We start from the raw sequence: 16,657 nt of genomic DNA on the forward strand, positions 1-16,657 counted from the left end.
TGGCTCGAGGTCAGTGATTATACCGTCGTGGTTGTCAAGGACATCGAGGTCTTTCTTGTATAGTTCTTCTGTGTATTCTTGCCATCTTTTCCTAATCTCTTCTGCTTCTGTTAGGTCCCTACCGTTTTTGTCCTTTATCATGGCCAGCTTTGCATGGAACGCTCCCTTGATTTCTCCAATTTTCTTGAAGAGATCTCTAGTCCTTCCCATTCTATTGTTTTCTTCTATTACTTTGCACTGTTCATTCAGGAAGGCCTCCTTATCTCTCCTTGCTGTTCTCTGGAAATCTGCGTTCAGTTGGGTAAATCTTTCCTTTTCGCCTTTGCCTTTCGCTTTCCTTCTTTCCTCTGCTATTTGTAAAGCCTCATCAGAAAGCCACTTTGCTTTCTTACATTTCTTTTTCTTTGGGATGGTGGTGATTGCTGCCTCCTGTACGATGTCACGAACCTCTGTCCATAGTTCTTCAGGCACTCTATCTATCAAATCCAGACCCTTGAATCTATTCTTCACCTCTACTGTATATTCATCAGGGATGCGATCTAGGTCAAACCTGAATGGCCTCGTGGTTTTCCCAATTTTCTTCAGTTTAAGTCTGAATTTTGCAATGAGTAGCTCATGATCTGAACCACAGTCAGCTCCAGGTCTTGTTTTTACTGACTGGATAGAGCTTCTCCATCTTTGACTGCAAATTATATAGTCAATCTGATTTCGGTGTTGCCCATCTGGTGATGTCCATGTGTAGAGTCGCCTCTTAGGTTGTTGGAAAAGGGTGTTCGCTATGACCAGTGTGTTCTCTTGACAAAACTCTGTTAACCTTTGCCCTGCTTCATTTTGCTTTCCAAGGCCAAACTTGTCTGTTATTCCAGTTACCTTTTGACTTCCTACTTTAGCATTCCAGTCCCCTATGATGATGAGGACATCATTTTTTGGTGTTAGTTCTAGGAGGTGTTGTAGGTCTTCATAGAACCGGTCCACTTCAGCCTCTTCTGCATCAGTGGTTGGGGCATACACTTGAATTACTGTGATGTTGAATGGTTTGCCTTGGAATCGGACAGAAATCATTCTGTCATTTTTGAGATTGTATCCCAGTACTGCCTTTTGCACTCTCTTGTTGACTATAAAGGCCACACCATTTTTTCTACGAGATTCCTGGCCACAGTAGTAGATATAATGGTCTTCTGAGTTAAATTCGCCCATTCCTGTCCACTTTAGTTCACTGATTCCTAGGATATCGATGTTCAGTCTTGCCATCTCATTTTTGACCACGTCAAGCTTACCTTGATTCATAGATCTTACATTCCAGGTTCCTATGCAGTATTGTTCTTTGCAGCATCGGACTTTCCTTTCACCATCAGACACATCCACAACTGAGCGTCCTTTCGGCTTTGGCCCAGCCGCTTCACTCTTTCTGGGGTTACTTGTACTTGTCCTCTGCTCTTCCTCAGTAGCATATTGGACACCTTCCGACCTGAGGGGCTCATCTTCCGGCGTCATATCTTTTAGCCTTTTGATACTGTCCATGGGGTTTTCTTGGCAAAAATACTGGAGTGGGTTGCCATTTCCTTCTCCAGGTGGATCACGCTTGGTCTGAGTTCTCTGCTGTGGCCTGTCCGTCTTGGGTGGCCCTTCACGGCATAGCCCACAGCTTCATTGAACTGCGCAAGCCCCCTCGCCACGACAAGGCAGTGATCCATGAGGGGCCACAAGTGATGGGCCACTACATAAAAGTGCCTAACATCTGGTGACACTCTGGACAAAACTCTATGGTAGAATTAGCTTCAAACCATAGAGTTTTGCCCCCAAAACAGAGTGTAGCCCCCACGATGTCACCAATATGTGTATGTCACTTTCGGGTGATGTAGGCACGTCACTGACATCCCTGACGTGTACGTCACCTGGAGGGGGCATAGGAACGTCACGCTTCTTCCCTCCCCTCTCTTCGAGCCTCCTTGTAAGTCCACCGCCGGCTTGTGGGCCAGACTTGGCAACCCTACTTTTCTCGTAGGGCTTGGTCCCCAGGCCCCTGATCATCCTTGATCCCGGTCAAACGAGCGGGATGATCCACTGCCAAAAGGAGGCAAATTAGAGCCGGAGCAAAAAGAACCGCGGGAGTGCAATCTGACGTGCCCCCACGGCTCTATGCTCTGGCAGCTGATCAAATGTTGTGCAGCAAACCGGCAGTAGCACAGTTGTGCGCATGCGTGGGATGGGGAACGGCGCTGGCTGCGACGGGCTACCAGCGCTTCCCCGACCAGACGCCTGGAGTTGCCGCACATCATCCGGAAGGTAGTGCTCTGTTGCTAGTACCTTTTAAATGTGCATTTTCGGGCCGAAGGGACGGATCGGGGATGGGTGCGTGATGCTTCCCAGATGTTGCGGTGTGCTTGATGCGCCCCCGATCTGTCCCTCTTGCGGGGCAAATCCTCCTGTGTGACCGGGGCCCTCATTGCTCTCTTCTGTTTGGAGGCTAAGGCCTTCTACGGCTGTTACCTGCTAGCACTGAAACCTCTGAATATGGAGGTTCTCATTAGTCACTATGGCTAGTAGTTATTGACAGACCACTCCTCCGTGAATCTCTCTAACCCACCTTTAAAGCCACCTGTGCACAGGGTCATCACTATATCCACTACTAACTCCAAACCAGTGGCACCAATGGTCCAAACAAGATAGGACCAGGCCAGACAGGACTCTGAAAGAATATTCAACCCCTTGCCTTGCTTTCATCTAACAGGGGGGGGGGAACCTTACTCCCCCAATACCTTGGTAAATTTTTTCCTCCCTATTTCTTTCTTTCTTTCTTTTTGCCCAAGGAACTTTTCAAAGAGTCGGGAGAGATAAGAGGAAGCAGGCAGGCATCTATCACATGTCATCCTTATCAGTTCTAGAATGGCTGCTTGCTTAACAAGACTGAAGGAGATTCATTTTTTCCCAGCAGGCTGCCAAGGTGGGTGGAAGTCAAAACCGTATTCATTAACCTTGTCAAGGACATCGAGGTCTTTCTTGTATAGTTCTTCTGTGTATTCTTGCCATCTTTTCCTAATCTCTTCTGCTTCTGTTAGGTCCCTACCGTTTTTGTCCTTTATCATGGCCAGCTTTGCATGGAACGCTCCCTTGATTTCTCCAATTTTCTTGAAGAGATCTCTAGTCCTTCCCATTCTATTGTTTTCTTCTATTACTTTGCACTGTTCATTCAGGAAGGCCTCCTTATCTCTCCTTGCTGTTCTCTGGAAATCTGCATTCAGTTGGGTAAATCTTTCCTTTTCGCCTTTGCCTTTCGCTTTCCTTCTTTCCTCTGCTATTTGTAAAGCCTCATCAGAAAGCCATTTTGCTTTCTTGCATTTCTTTTTCTTTGGTATGGTGGTGATTGCTGCCTCCTGTACAATGTCACGAACCTCCGTCCATAGTTCTTCAGGGACTCTATCTATCAAATTCAGACCCTTGAATCTATTCTTCACCTCTACTGTATATTCATCTGGGATGCGATCTAGGTCAAACCTGAATGGCCTAGTGGTTTTCCCAATTTTCTTCAGTTTAAGTCTGAATTTTGCAATGAGTAGCTCATGATCTGAACCACAGTCAGCTCCAGGTCTTGTTTTTACTGACTAGATAGAGCTTCTCCAACTTTGACTGCAAATTATATAGTCAATCTGATTTCGGTGTTGCCCATCTGGTGATGTCCATGTGTAGAGTCGCCTCTTAGGTTGTTGGAAAAGGGTGTTCGCTATGACCAGTGTGTTCTCTTGACAAAACTCTGTTAACCTTTGCCCTGCTTCATTTTGCTTTCCAAAGTCAAACTTGTCTGTTATTCCGGTTACCTTTTGACTTCCTACTTTAGCATTCCAGTCCCCTATGATGATGAGGACATCATTTTTTGCTGTTAGTTCTATAAGGTGTTGTAGGTCTTCATAGAACTGGTCCAGTTCAGCCTCTTCTGCATCAGTGGTTGGGGCATAGATTTGGATTACTGTGATGTTGAATGGTTTGCCTTGGAATCGGACCGAAATCAGAATAAAACAGAGTATTTACAGACATGGGCATTATCAAAGCGACACCTGTCAGTAGGAAACCCAAGTTCTGTAAATGAATAAAATAAAACTTGCTACAATGTAATGTGCAAAACAGTTCTCAGAAGCTCTCTGCTGTGTAGGGTTGCCTGGTCACCCTCAGCCACCCGTGGGGGATGGGGGGGCAGGGTTGCTAAATCCAAGTTGGGAAACTCCTAGAGATTTGGGGATGGAGCCTGGGGAGGAAAGGGACATCAGTGCAGTACAACACACCACAGACTTCACCCTCAAAAGCATCCATTTTCTCCAGGGGAACTGATCTCTGTAGTCTGGAGATGAGCTGTAATTTCGGGGGCTCCCCAGGTCCCACCTGGAGGCTGGCATCCTTACTGCTGTGGTATACCAACTCAACAGTTGCTTGATGCATTCATATTCGTTTTCTAAAGTCAATAGTAATAAACCACTCCAAAACTGGGGTAGAATGTCAGCTGAGAACCACCCTTGCTTGGATCTCACTGTTGACCCCCATCAATTGGAATGAGATGCATGGTCTTCCCCCCCATCTTTTTAAATCTATATGATGATCCCCTCTGCCTACGCTTTTTTCAAAACATTATTTTATAGCTGAAATGCCCACAGGTCCCCCATTCCCCCAGGAAGACACTTGATGATTGTGGAGGCTTTGAAAACATAAATTATGGTGTCAGAAGCAAAGACTGGAAGGTAGAAGGTTATGCTGACAAAATGCATAATGGAGGCAGCACTTGAGGAGTACATAAATGAATAAATGCCGTTCATTTGCTCTCACACACACACACACACCCAGGGCTGCACCCTGGGTGTTTAAAAAAGTTCCAATGACAATGGTGGCATTTTGAAATAATTGCCGTAATTGCTTTTTTTATTCCAGTTTCGAAATTAATCCACAGGAGTGGGCAAAAGAAGAAAAGGTGTTTTGCAAAAAAAAGAAATCTTCAAAACGATCCCGCCTTGACATGGATATTGTGGTCTTGGATACCTTTGCCCCTTCCTACTTTTGTTCTCTGTCTCAAGGGAAACAGACACAAATGAAGCCAGGCGCGGAGGAGGAGGTGCTGAAATCCTCCTTCGCTGGGTGACACACATTTGGTCGAAAATGGAAGGAGGCTCAGAGAAGCCCTGGCAACCGAGGGAGGAGGGGGACAAACTGCATGGCAGGCCAGAGATTCGTATTTGAATGAAAGTGACAGGAGGAGTGATTGAAATGTGGAACTGGCTGCTAGAGGAGGTAGTGATTCTGCTGCTCCTCATGGGGTGTCTGTGGCGTGTGGAGCAGCAAAGCTGGGGAAATAATCCCCCCCCACTCCATGGTGCCATTCCAAGAGGTCCATCAGTGGCTATTAGTGGGGCCACAAGGTATAGATAGGAACTCTCACTCTGGGGCAAGTGATGCATTGTATTCTTGGTGCTGGGGGGGGGGGAAAACAGTGGGAGGGCTTCTAGTGTCCTGGCCCCATTGGTAGACCTCCTGATGGCACCTGGTATTTTTGGCCACTGTGCGACAGAGTGTTGGACTGGATGGGCCACTGGCCTGATCCAACATTGGCTTCTCTTATGTTCTTATGTTCTCCTTTTTAAAAAGAAGCTGTTCTGCACAGCTGGCGTGGGGTTGTGGGGAGCACAAGCCGGCCCAAGGAACCCAAACCCAACTTGTTAAAAATGGTAATGTTTCATTTGGCCCCTGGAACTTAGTCCAATACGCCAACTAATGTTTGTGCATGTTAAGTGTCGTCAAGTCACTTCCAACTCATGAGGACCCTGTGAATTAACGTCCTTCAAAACGTCCCTCAGTTGAGTTATTTTAGCTTCTAGAGAGAGTTCAAGATTTGATCTAGAATCTACTTATTTTGGGGGTTTTTTTGGCAGTTTGCAAAACTCTCTTCCAGCACCATACTTCAAATGAATCTGGAGAAGTGTGCATGCACATGGAAGCTTATAACTTGAATAAAACTTTGTTGGTCGTAAAGGTGCCCCTGGACTCAAACTTTGTTCTGCCACTCTTTTCCTGTCAGCTTTCTACACTGACCAACTTTCAAGCTCATCCACAGTAATGGGGAATACTATGGCATGGCTTACGTCGGTCCCCAGTGCCACATCCCCACAGTTCAGAATCTTTTCCAGATCCTCCATGGCTGCCCTTCCCACTCCTGGTCTAACCAATATGTGGTTCTTTCCTTCAGTAAAGGGAAAAGTTACTCACCCCACCCAATTCCGTAGTAGTAGAAATGCTTGCTTTCTTCTGATCCAAACACCTTGATCACCATACTGTACAGGTGAAAGCCTTCCACCAGCATCCAAGCAAAAGCACTCAGGAAGAAGAAGTGGAGAAGGATGGCCAGGATTTTACAAGGAACCTACAAGTCAAAGCAAACAGAGATCTATAGAGAGATGGACAGCTTTTCAGAAACACCAACCAATGGGCAAACATAAATATTCATTACAAGCCTTTCCCTACTTTGTCAAACGGCATTGTGTACATTTTCTCAACAACACCTACAACATTTGTATAAAGCAAACCCATTTTGTACAGTCTGTTTCACAGACTGTGGGGACCAAGAGCAATACTGGCTGGACTCCGGCATCCCAGTGGCTTCCTGGCTGACACAAGAACATAAGAAGAGCCTTGCTGGATCAGACCAGTGGTCCATAAAGTCCAGCATCTTGTTTCACTCAGTGGCCAAACCTGTTACTCTGGAGGGCTAACAATAGGGGACTGAGGTCAAAGCCTTCCCTTGATGTTGCCTCCTGGCACTAGTATTTAAAGGTTTACTGCCTCTGAATGTGGAGGCTCCCTTTAGTCACCATGGCTAGTAGCCACTGATAGACCTGTCCTCCATGAACTTGTCTAACTTGAGAGGTGGACCCAGCTAGCTGCAAGACTGAGCACAGCAGGCTGACAACTGATCAATTAGGATCTACATGGGCAGTGTGGATCCTCCGGCATGCAAGCCACATGAGTCAGACCACTGGTCCATCTAGCTTGATATGGTCTTTTCTGATTGGCAGCGGCTCTGTAGGATCTCGGGCATAGCAACATCTGCTTCCTGAAATCCACGCTGAGCTTCTTCCCGATGTGGTTGGTTGCCAGAAGAAAGGAGTGTTTCACATGAGAATGCATTCAAATAAGCATTCTGCCATACAGCTGCAGGGTGAAAGGGTGCAGTTCCCTCAGGGCTGTGCTGTGAGCCCTACCTGGATGTTTTAAGTGACCTGAGAGCTGGTACCAAAGAACCTTTACCTAGAGAGCTGGGAGACAAACCTGGGACCTTCTGCACGCAAGGCAGGTGCTCTACCACTAAGCCATGGCTCCTCCCCAATGTCAGAAAATGTAGGACAAGTAAGAAGAGAATTCAGTACAGTCCCTGCTGTGCTGGTGTTGCCCAGTAATGAGAACTCTTGAATTCCTACATTCTGCTACGGAAAGATAGTTGGTGTGACAGAAACTCATTAAGGTAAGAGCGCCACCTACAGAGTCTAGGAACTTGGACTCCTGGAGGCTTACATTAGAATGGCCCATTCACTTCCATTCTACATTGGACCATCCTGCTAGACTTACTCCCTTTTGGATACAGGACAATCCGATTTGGACCACACCACCTATTTGTCATGGAAGTTCAGAGCTATTAGCAGATGCTTGATGGAGGTGGGGCTATACTTTATGTGGCTGTGATTGGTAACATAGCCTCTGACTTCAGAGATGGAGCTTTGCATGGAATTCACTTAAAGCAGCTTGCCATTTATAGAAAGGAGGCTGGCTGAGGTCCAGTTCCGTCGGCCATTAAAATCTGGACATTTGGGATTCCCCCCTTGTCTTCACTTTTCAGTCTTCAGTGGAAACTGAGTACACAGGAGGTCGGGATGGGGTTGATGACCCCTCCCACTTGTTATTATAAAGGAACTCCGTGCATGCTCTGAGGAACCTGCTACCACCTAGGTAACGTGTGTTTAGCTTAGTCAATACAACTGTATTGCTTTCTATTTGAACATCTCTATGCTGTGGTTGTGAGTCTCCCCTGAATTCTGGTTTTGCCTTTCCCCACTGCTTTTTGAATCCAACCACCCTTTTCCCTTTCCCCCTTCTCTTTTATAATAAATAATTTTTTTTAAAAAAATAGACATTTTTGGGCTTTGCTTAGTACAATTCACGTCCCTCGGGTATTTCGCTTAATCTTTCCCTCCATGCTAGACAGCAAGGGTGCTACACAGTTGGTTCTAAGGTATTTCCTAGAGTTTCTGCCCTGTCATTTCGATATTTCTCTTGTTGGAGCCTGGCAAAAAAAGGAGAAAGAAGATAATGCACTCTCTGGCAACAGAAACTTCCAGAGCATATTAAAGATGTTTCTTAATTATGGTGAAGCATGCAAACAGCAAGCAAATGCTGTTGAAACTGTCCTTGGATTGGTGCATTGGAGACAAGACAATGCTCATAGGCTTGGTATAGGAAGAAAGCAGGCCTCTGAAACCTGATCTTTAATTGCTGACCTCCCCGCAGGCCCCCTTGTCATAGTGGTGCTTATCAATTATTCCTCAAAAGTCCTTTCCGCACTTGGATCTCATCCCTGGTTTTATCAGAGTTCAACTCATGACACAATACCTTGCATTTATCCCTGGTTATAACAGCATCCGTTTATCCCGGGACAAGTATGGGGAGAAACCGGGGTGACCTCAATGTGATGTGGAAACAAAAAATACCTCGAGATACTTACAGGCGTGAACTCGCATGTAGCATAGAATCTTAGTTCAAGGACAGGGTTGAACCAGGATTTAAGGTCTAGCGCGGAAAGGACCAAAGAGTTCCTTTCGGCTTTCTGCCCGAGTTCTCCCCTTCCCCATGTCCCTGCCTGCTTTGGGAAAGTATTGATGCTTTCACGTCTTTCTTATATAGGAAATGTGTCCTGTTGTTTTTGTCACACTATTACTTTTTCTTCTTCCTGAGTGGATTCTCTGATCCCATCATAGTGTTCCTTTCGGCTTTCTGCCCGAGTTCTCCCCTTCCCCATGTCCCTGCCTGCTTTGGGAAAGTATTGATGCTTTCACGTCTTTCTTATATAGGAAATGTGTCCTGTTGTTTTTGTCACACTATTACTTTTTCTTCTTCCTGAGTGGATTCTCTGATCCCATCATAGTGTGCCGGGAGGCATTGTTGCTGGTGGCGATGCTATTACAAGATACCTTTGCAGCAAGATTAAGCGAAAGGGTTTCTTTCAGACTGTCCTTGCCCATTCTTATTTTTGAACGAGTCACAGATATAAATAAAGCTTCATTTCTGCCAGCTCCATTGATAATGGCCATGGAGCTTTGCCATAGCAAAAGGCACTGCTGTTGTTGCTGTTGTTGTTGTTATTATTGTTATTGTTATTATTGCAATCCTGGAAGGCAGAAGGTTTTCTTTGCTTTTTCAGAACACAAGAAACAGAGAGCATGAATGAATGTGTTTTATTCCTTTAAGCAAAACATTCCTCCTCCCCCGTAATGACACACAACTTCATAGTCAAACAGGCATAGTATATAGCCTTCCTGAACTGTACCACCAGTATGCAGATTGAGTATATATAAACAAAGCTTTTTGATTGTTAGAAAGTAGTACTAAAAGTTTTCTCCTTGTTCTGTAAGGACTGTGTATCTTTGACTCAGCAGCAGGGTACATGCTTTATGTGAAGAAAGGTTTAAAAAGCCTAGGGAAGGGCTATGGCTCAGTGGAAGAGCATCAGCTCTATATATACCATCTTTGGGGGGGGACTAAGGCTCAGGAGGCCAGGTAGAAACATCTGGTAACATCTAAAATATTACCAATGCCTACTGGAAATGTTTGGGCTGTGCTAGGGCGGGGGTCGCCCTCTCTGAGACTCTGAGATTCTGAGATTCCGATGAATTTAATTTTTGAGCACTTTAATGTTTTAAATGGATTTTAAATTGTACATGATGTTTTAATTGTATTATGGTATTGATGTTTTATCAGCAAGTTCTTTCTTGCCTTGTAAGCCGCCCTGAGCCCCACGGGGAAGGGCGGGGTATAAATTTAATAATAAATAAATAAAATAAATAAATAAATAAATAAAAATAAATAAGCTTTGAACGTAGAAGGTCCCAAGTTCGGTCCCCGGTATCTCCAGTTAAAAGGACCAGGCGATGTGAAAGACCTGAGACCCTGGAGAACCGCTGTCGGTCTGAGCAGACAATATTGACCTTGATGGACCAACAGTGAGGAGGGGCTGTGGTTCACTGGCTCAGAGGTAGAGCATCTGCTTGTTACTTTTTTCCCACCATAGAGAACTTTTTCCCCACCATACAGAACAATGGCAGGGATAGGGGCAACCTGTTTGGGGACCCGTAGAATTGGACCCCCTGGTCCAATGTACTTCAAACTTGGCTGGTGTCTTGGGGAGAGGCTCCAGCAGCTACCCTGTGAGGTTGGAGCCTCTCCCTCAGACCCCCTCCCCTCCAGCCCCCAGAATATACCCTATGTTTTCACCATTAACTTCAATGACCCATAGGATATAATGGGGCCGAATTGCTGCCGAAATTCGGCAGCAATTCGGCGGCAAGCTGATTCAGATCAGAGAATATGAATCGGCCTGCAGCAGCCCGAAAGGGGTCCAAATGGGCCATTTTCAGGGGTGCATTCGGTTCAGACGAACCAAATGCACATCCCTAGAGCCAATCCATTTCAGGTAGCAGGGCTGGTAGAAAAAGCCCTCCCCCTGGGAACTACAGTCAGAATAGACAACACTAAGGCATGATCACTGTGCCATTCCTGTCTTTCTCACTCCTCCCTTATCAATCTGCACGTAGGCACTGATAAAAACACTGCAAAAAATAATTTAAAAACCAGTTGTGATGTGATTGCACAGACGGTTGCATCAAATCTGACTTGGAGCAGCTTTTCGTAATGCACACGGGTGTCGAAGGCTTTCAGGGCCGGAGTTCATTAGTTGCTGTAGATTTTCCAGGATGTGTGGCCGTGGTCTTGGCATTGTAGAACCTGACGTTTCGCCAGTTACTGTGACTGCGATCCTCAGAGGTATAAACACAGAAAGATGGAATACTCTCTGTGTCAAGGTGAGAAGAAAATGGTAGGCAGTAAATTTATATTTACTCCAGAAGGTGGGTAGGGCTGAGTCATTGTCTTGTAGGAGTTCCCCAGGGTATGGACATGCTAATGGAGGAGCTTTCCTGAGGAGGTTCTTTTGTTTCCTGAGGAGGTTTCCTGCTTCCTGAGGAGGTTGTTGAGATTCTAATCTTATCTGTAGTCCTATTGTCTGATGTAAAGCCTTTTGTGTTTTTCAGGACAGGAAGCGATGTCCTATTTATTTTTAAACTCTCTTCTTTCCTGTTGAAATTATGTTTATGTTTGCAGATTTCAATGGCTTCCCTGTGTAATCCGACATGGTAATTGAAAGTGTTGTCCAACCTTTCAGTGTCTTGGAACAAAATACTGTGTCCTGTTTGAGTTAGGCTATGTTCAGCCACTGCTGATTTTTCAGGTTGGCCAAGTCTGCAGTGTCTTTCATGTTCTTTTATTCTCGTCCGAATGCTACGCTGTGTGGTCCCGATGTGAACTTGACCAAAGCGAGGCTGTATAGCCTGTGTGCCAATGGATAATAGGCTGGTGTAGTTGACAGGATAGGCAGCAGAGAAAGAGCTGGGAGAGGCCAGTCCAGATGGAAACCTCATTGCCTCAACTGTGGGCCTGGGGAAACATTTCTTGTCTGGAAGAGCATTCCACCAGGCTGGGGGCAGAGCCAAAAAGGCGCTGACTCGGGTTGAGGCTAAATGAATGTTTTTTGGGGCCATGGATCACAAAGAGATTATTATCCACTGAGTGCAGTGCTCAATGGATAATTTTAAAGCGGAGGAGCCGGGGACTGAACTTGGGACCTCTTGCATGCTGTGCAGATGCTCTAACATGGAGCCAGCGCCCCTCCCTGAATCCCAGGTCCCCAGGAAGGAAGAATGGCTCTAATTCAGCCCTGTAGCTAGGGACTTTTTTGGGAGGGGGCCATGGGGGGGCGGTTTTGAGTCAGTTTCAGCGTGCTGGTCAATTTCACGCCGTGGCACCCCCGGCTCAGCAGAAGGCTGCTTCTTTCCCCCCTCCCACTTTTGACATCCTGCATAAATTACCCCCCCCCAGTTTAAAAAAAGTGTGGCTGTCTTCCACCCCGGGTCTTTGCAGTCCGAAGAAGATTTAAGTGGGGGTGTTTCTCAGTCAGAGTGCAAAGTGGAGCACAGGTGGTGAGTTGAGGCACTTCAGGGACAGCCCGGGAGGGAGGTGGCCCAGAAGAAATGGGAGGGGGCCAGGCCCCGTGGGCCCCGCGTTAGCTACGGGCCTGCTCTAATTCATTTGTGGAGGTCCTTCTTCTGGTAGAACTGCAGTCTTGTGTAGTAAGTTGCGTTGTTGTTGTTTTTTTAAGGAGTGTAAACGGAGAGGTATAGGCATCTCATAATGGCTACCCACAGACTTCATTAGGCCCTGATATCCGAGAGAAGAAAGGGTGTTTTCCTCTGCCCTGTCGCGAAAGCACTGCAGGTTCAGAGCTTTGCAAAGGAGTGGATAGCTAACCAGCAGTTCCGTATGCAGGCTGCCTAACCTTAAAAGCTTCCCTGGGTTCTGCCAGCACAATGCAACATTATTTACTGCCTGGCGGGTCACTGCAGACTTTGCTTCCTCATCCTTGAAGCTCTCGTTTCCCCCTGCAAAGCCAGACCGGTTTTGTAGAACATGTGCAGCGTCCCTGGTATTTTCAAAAGGAGGCTCGTTTCTGCAAAAGGAAGCTCTTCGGCTCCCCAGAGTTATCCAAGGTGAGGAGCAAAACAAACATAAAGCAGAGAGTTTTGAAAAAAGGGAAGCTCAAGCTCTTTTTTTTTTTTTTTGCAGCACAGGCCTATGAAGCAACAATGTGCCCCCCAAAATGAGCTGAGAACGGTTGTGTGAATTGGCAGCGCCCCCTCCAGGATTCAGGGGATTTTTAGGCAAACAACCTTCGGGGGGGCTCTAGAATCTCGCAAGGGGGGGGGAGGCCACACAAACCAAGAACATTCATGCCTCTGATTTCCTTGGTTGCTTTGAGCAGATAGAGAATGCTGGTATTTTTAAAGCAATGGGCCCTTCTCCGTCTTGAAGTGCCAGCGAATGCCCATGCTCTGGAACACATCCATGCCTATCGTGTGCCTACCTGATAGATGGGTAATCAGGCAGAGAACCTCCCCTTCCAAGCTGCTTCTCTGAGATGCTGAGACCTTGAAAAGGGTGCTGGTTAGCCCAAATAGCACTCATGCCCCCCCTCGCATGACCTCCAAGACATTTGACCTCTTACATGCAAGTTCAACTCTTCCTCAGTTCTTCCACGACCATCAGCTTTGCCTCCCACACTTTATCTCGGCACTGGCAGGTAAGTTTGGTCAAGCCAGGCGTCTTGTTATTGGATCTCACTGATCCTTGGATACAAGGACAGGCCATACCTGGCAACCAGTCAGAACTTGGGGGGGGGGGGAGTGACACACACAGTATCATGTGTTTCATGATGTCATTTCCGGGGAAACCCAGAAGTTATGCCAGATAGCTCTAGGACTCACGGAAAACTCTGTGGTAAAATCATGGAGTTTCTCGAGGTTCCTAGACCTACCAGACATCACTTCCAGGTTTTCCCCAGAAATGACCACAGCCAAGGCATATCACAAAAGAAGAAGAAGAAGAAGAAGAGGAGGAGGAGATTGGATGTATACCCCGCCCTTCACTACCCGAAGGAGTCTCAGAGTGGCTTACAAACTCCTTTCCCTTCCCCTCCCTACAACAGACACCCTGTGAGGTAGGGGGGGCTGAGAGAGCTCTGACAGAAACTGCTCTTTTTTCAAGAACAGCTGTGCCAGAACTATGGCTTGCCCAAGGTCACACCAGCAGGTGCATGAGGAGGAGTGGGGAATCAAACCCGGTTCTCCCAGATTAGAGTCCGCACACTTAACCACTACACCAAACTGGGGCCAGAAGGGATATTTGGCCCAGGCCTCACATTCGCAGAGGGCCTCAAATTTAGACTTTTTGACATTATCTCCAAATGAGGTTATACATACAGTCACAGAGATTCACAGAGCGGACTGAAAGAAGACATTCATCATACAACTTCAAACTTGGGTCCTATTACCTGGCCACACTGCCTGTAGTGCACACTGTGAATCTATCTCCTCCTCTGGTGGCGGTGAGCCTGGGAGCTGTGCTGAGCCCCAGCAGTAGTGGAGGAGACCAGGGTGGGAAGGGAGTCACTCTGGGCCTGGCACGGCCCCCTGCCTCCTCCACCATCCCCAGGGCCCCCCCCCCCAAATGGAAGTGTCCCGGGCCTCTCCCGACGTCTCAGGGGCCCTGGCCACAGTGCGCATGACAACAACTTTAACAACAAAATCTTCTGCCACTCCAAGCAGTAGGAAGCCTAGCAGTTCTCCTTCCCAGGCGTCATGCCTACTCTGCTAAGTGCTGAGATGCTCACTTCTGCCATGGAAACTATGGCTGCCAGATCTGGGTTTTGAAACATCTGGAGATTTTAGGGGTGGAGCCTGGGGAGGGAGGGGTTGGGGGGAGGGAGGGACCTCAGCAGGCTACCAATGCCGTAAAGTCCACCCTCCAAAGCAGCCATTTTTCTCCAGTGGAACTGATCTTGGTCATCTGGAGTTCAACTGTAATAGCAGGAGATCTCCAGGTGCCACCTGGACGGTGGCAACCCATTGGAAACCCACACGCCCCTGCCAGCATTCTCTCCACCTCTCATCAGGTCCTCACGAACAGGGCATGAATGAACAATCCATGGATCTTATGCTCATTTAGCAGTTGTAGCCACCCCAAATTTGAACGGAACAGGTGCCTGTCAGGGTCTTGAGTACCCTGCATATCCTGCATTAATGACTTAGGGGATATCAGATTTCAACCTGTGTACCACCATCAAACTCTGGCCAGAGGAGGGAACTGCAGGGAGACCAGATAACCCAGCCACAGAAGCCTCCATGGACCAATCGGCCACAGCAGGTCAAATGATACTGCCTGACCCTGTAAAAGCTTCCATTTCCTTGGTCTGAGCAATAAGAAGACGACATTTTGCTTTGTACATATAACAAAAGGAAATACTACTTTACACAGAGAGTGATTAAAATGTGGAATTCACTGCCAGAGGATACAGTGATGGCCTCAAAAATAAACAACTTTGAAAGGGGAGCAGATAGATTCAGGATGATAAGTCTATCAGTGGCTACTAGCCATGGTGACTGAGGGGAACCTCCCCATTCAGAGGCACTAGTTCTCTGAATCCCAGAGCCAAGAGGGAACATCAGGGGAAGGCCTCAGCCTCTCTGCCCTGTTGTTGGCCATCCAGAGGAACTGGTTGGTCCCTGTATGAGACAGGATTCTGGACTAGATGGACCACTGGTAAGGTCCAGCAGGGCTCTTCTTATGCTCGTGTAATGTATTCATAGCTGCCATGAGTACAGGAGGTTTTATGTGAATCATCACATAGGGAAGCAATGTTAAGCTTCGTCTTGGACAGAGCATCCTAGTCCAAGACTCACGACCCAATCACATTCAAGCAAGCCGCAAGCGGGAACGTTTGTGATTGGTCCTTATGCGCTCAACCTGATAGGTTGTTATGTGTATAGTGGGAGTGGCTATGTTAGCCGGGAATGTTTAAATACCGGGCAGTTTCAATGGGCAAACTGTTCGGGCTATCAGATGTTGTACCGTGTCGAAGAAGTGAACAAAGAGCTGAATAAACTTGAGTCTTTGCTGAAATCACTCTCCGACTCATTGTTAAGCGCCGGACTTAACAATTGGCGACGAGGATGGGATTCTAGTGCGGGTAGGCAGCCCCGCTACATCCAGACCCACGACGGACAACGAAGAGCAGCAGCTCGCCGTGGCCAGTCAGCAACGGGCACCACCAGAGCCGGTGGCAGCGATTGCAACGATGGCCAATAGCCCGAAGTTCGAGGCCTTCGAACCAGCGACCGAGGACTGGGACTCCTACCTGTCAAGGTTCGGGTTCCACCTCGAAGCCTCCGACATCACGACGGAGGAGAAGAAGCGGGCGACGCTCCTGAGCTCTTGCGGAAAGAGCGTGTTCGACATCGCCCGGTCCCTGGTGGCACCAGCGGACATCTCGACCGTCTCGTACAAGGACCTGACCGAGAAGCTGCAGGCACATTTCTCCCCGAAGCCATCGGAGATTGCGTGCCGGCATGCCTTCTACAAGAGGGGTCAGGCGGCCAGCGAGTCGGTAGCGGAGTTTGTGGCCGCCCTACGGAAGGCGGCAAGGCCCTGCAACTTCGCGAATGTGGAAGAGGCCCTCAGAGACCGGCTAGTGTGCGGAATGAGGGACGACCGGCTGCAGCAGAGGCTGTTCGCTAGAAAGGAGCTGACCTGGGCAACGGCCTACGACCAGGCCATCGCCGCGGAAGCAGCCGACAAGTCGACCCGAGAGGTGCGTCAGCGTTTGGCAGCGACGGAGCTGCGCGTTCACCACCAGGGGGCCGACAGTGACAGCGAGGGTAAGCTGAGTGACGTCTGCATCGTCAAAAAGAAGGCAGACCAGCGGACCCCAGTGAAGACTTCGACCAGCCCAGCCTGCGCAGGCTGTGGC

General features: G+C 47.8%; 1 protein-coding gene across 1 annotated transcript in view; it reads right to left on the reverse strand.

Annotated features, from left to right (window-relative positions):
* Positions 1-16,657, reverse strand: part of LOC107112033 (adhesion G-protein coupled receptor D1-like) — a 149,821-nt gene that overhangs the window by 62,437 nt on the left and 70,727 nt on the right. The window contains exon 6 of the mRNA XM_015413098.1: positions 6,244-6,397. Coding sequence (XP_015268584.1) covers positions 6,244-6,397 — 154 coding nt within the window. The remainder of the gene's footprint in view (positions 1-6,243; positions 6,398-16,657) is intronic.

Source organism: Gekko japonicus, unplaced genomic scaffold (assembly GCF_001447785.1).
Source record: "Gekko japonicus isolate JY-2015 unplaced genomic scaffold, Gekko_japonicus_V1.1 scaffold3196, whole genome shotgun sequence".
Taxonomy (NCBI): Eukaryota; Metazoa; Chordata; class Lepidosauria; order Squamata; family Gekkonidae; genus Gekko; species Gekko japonicus.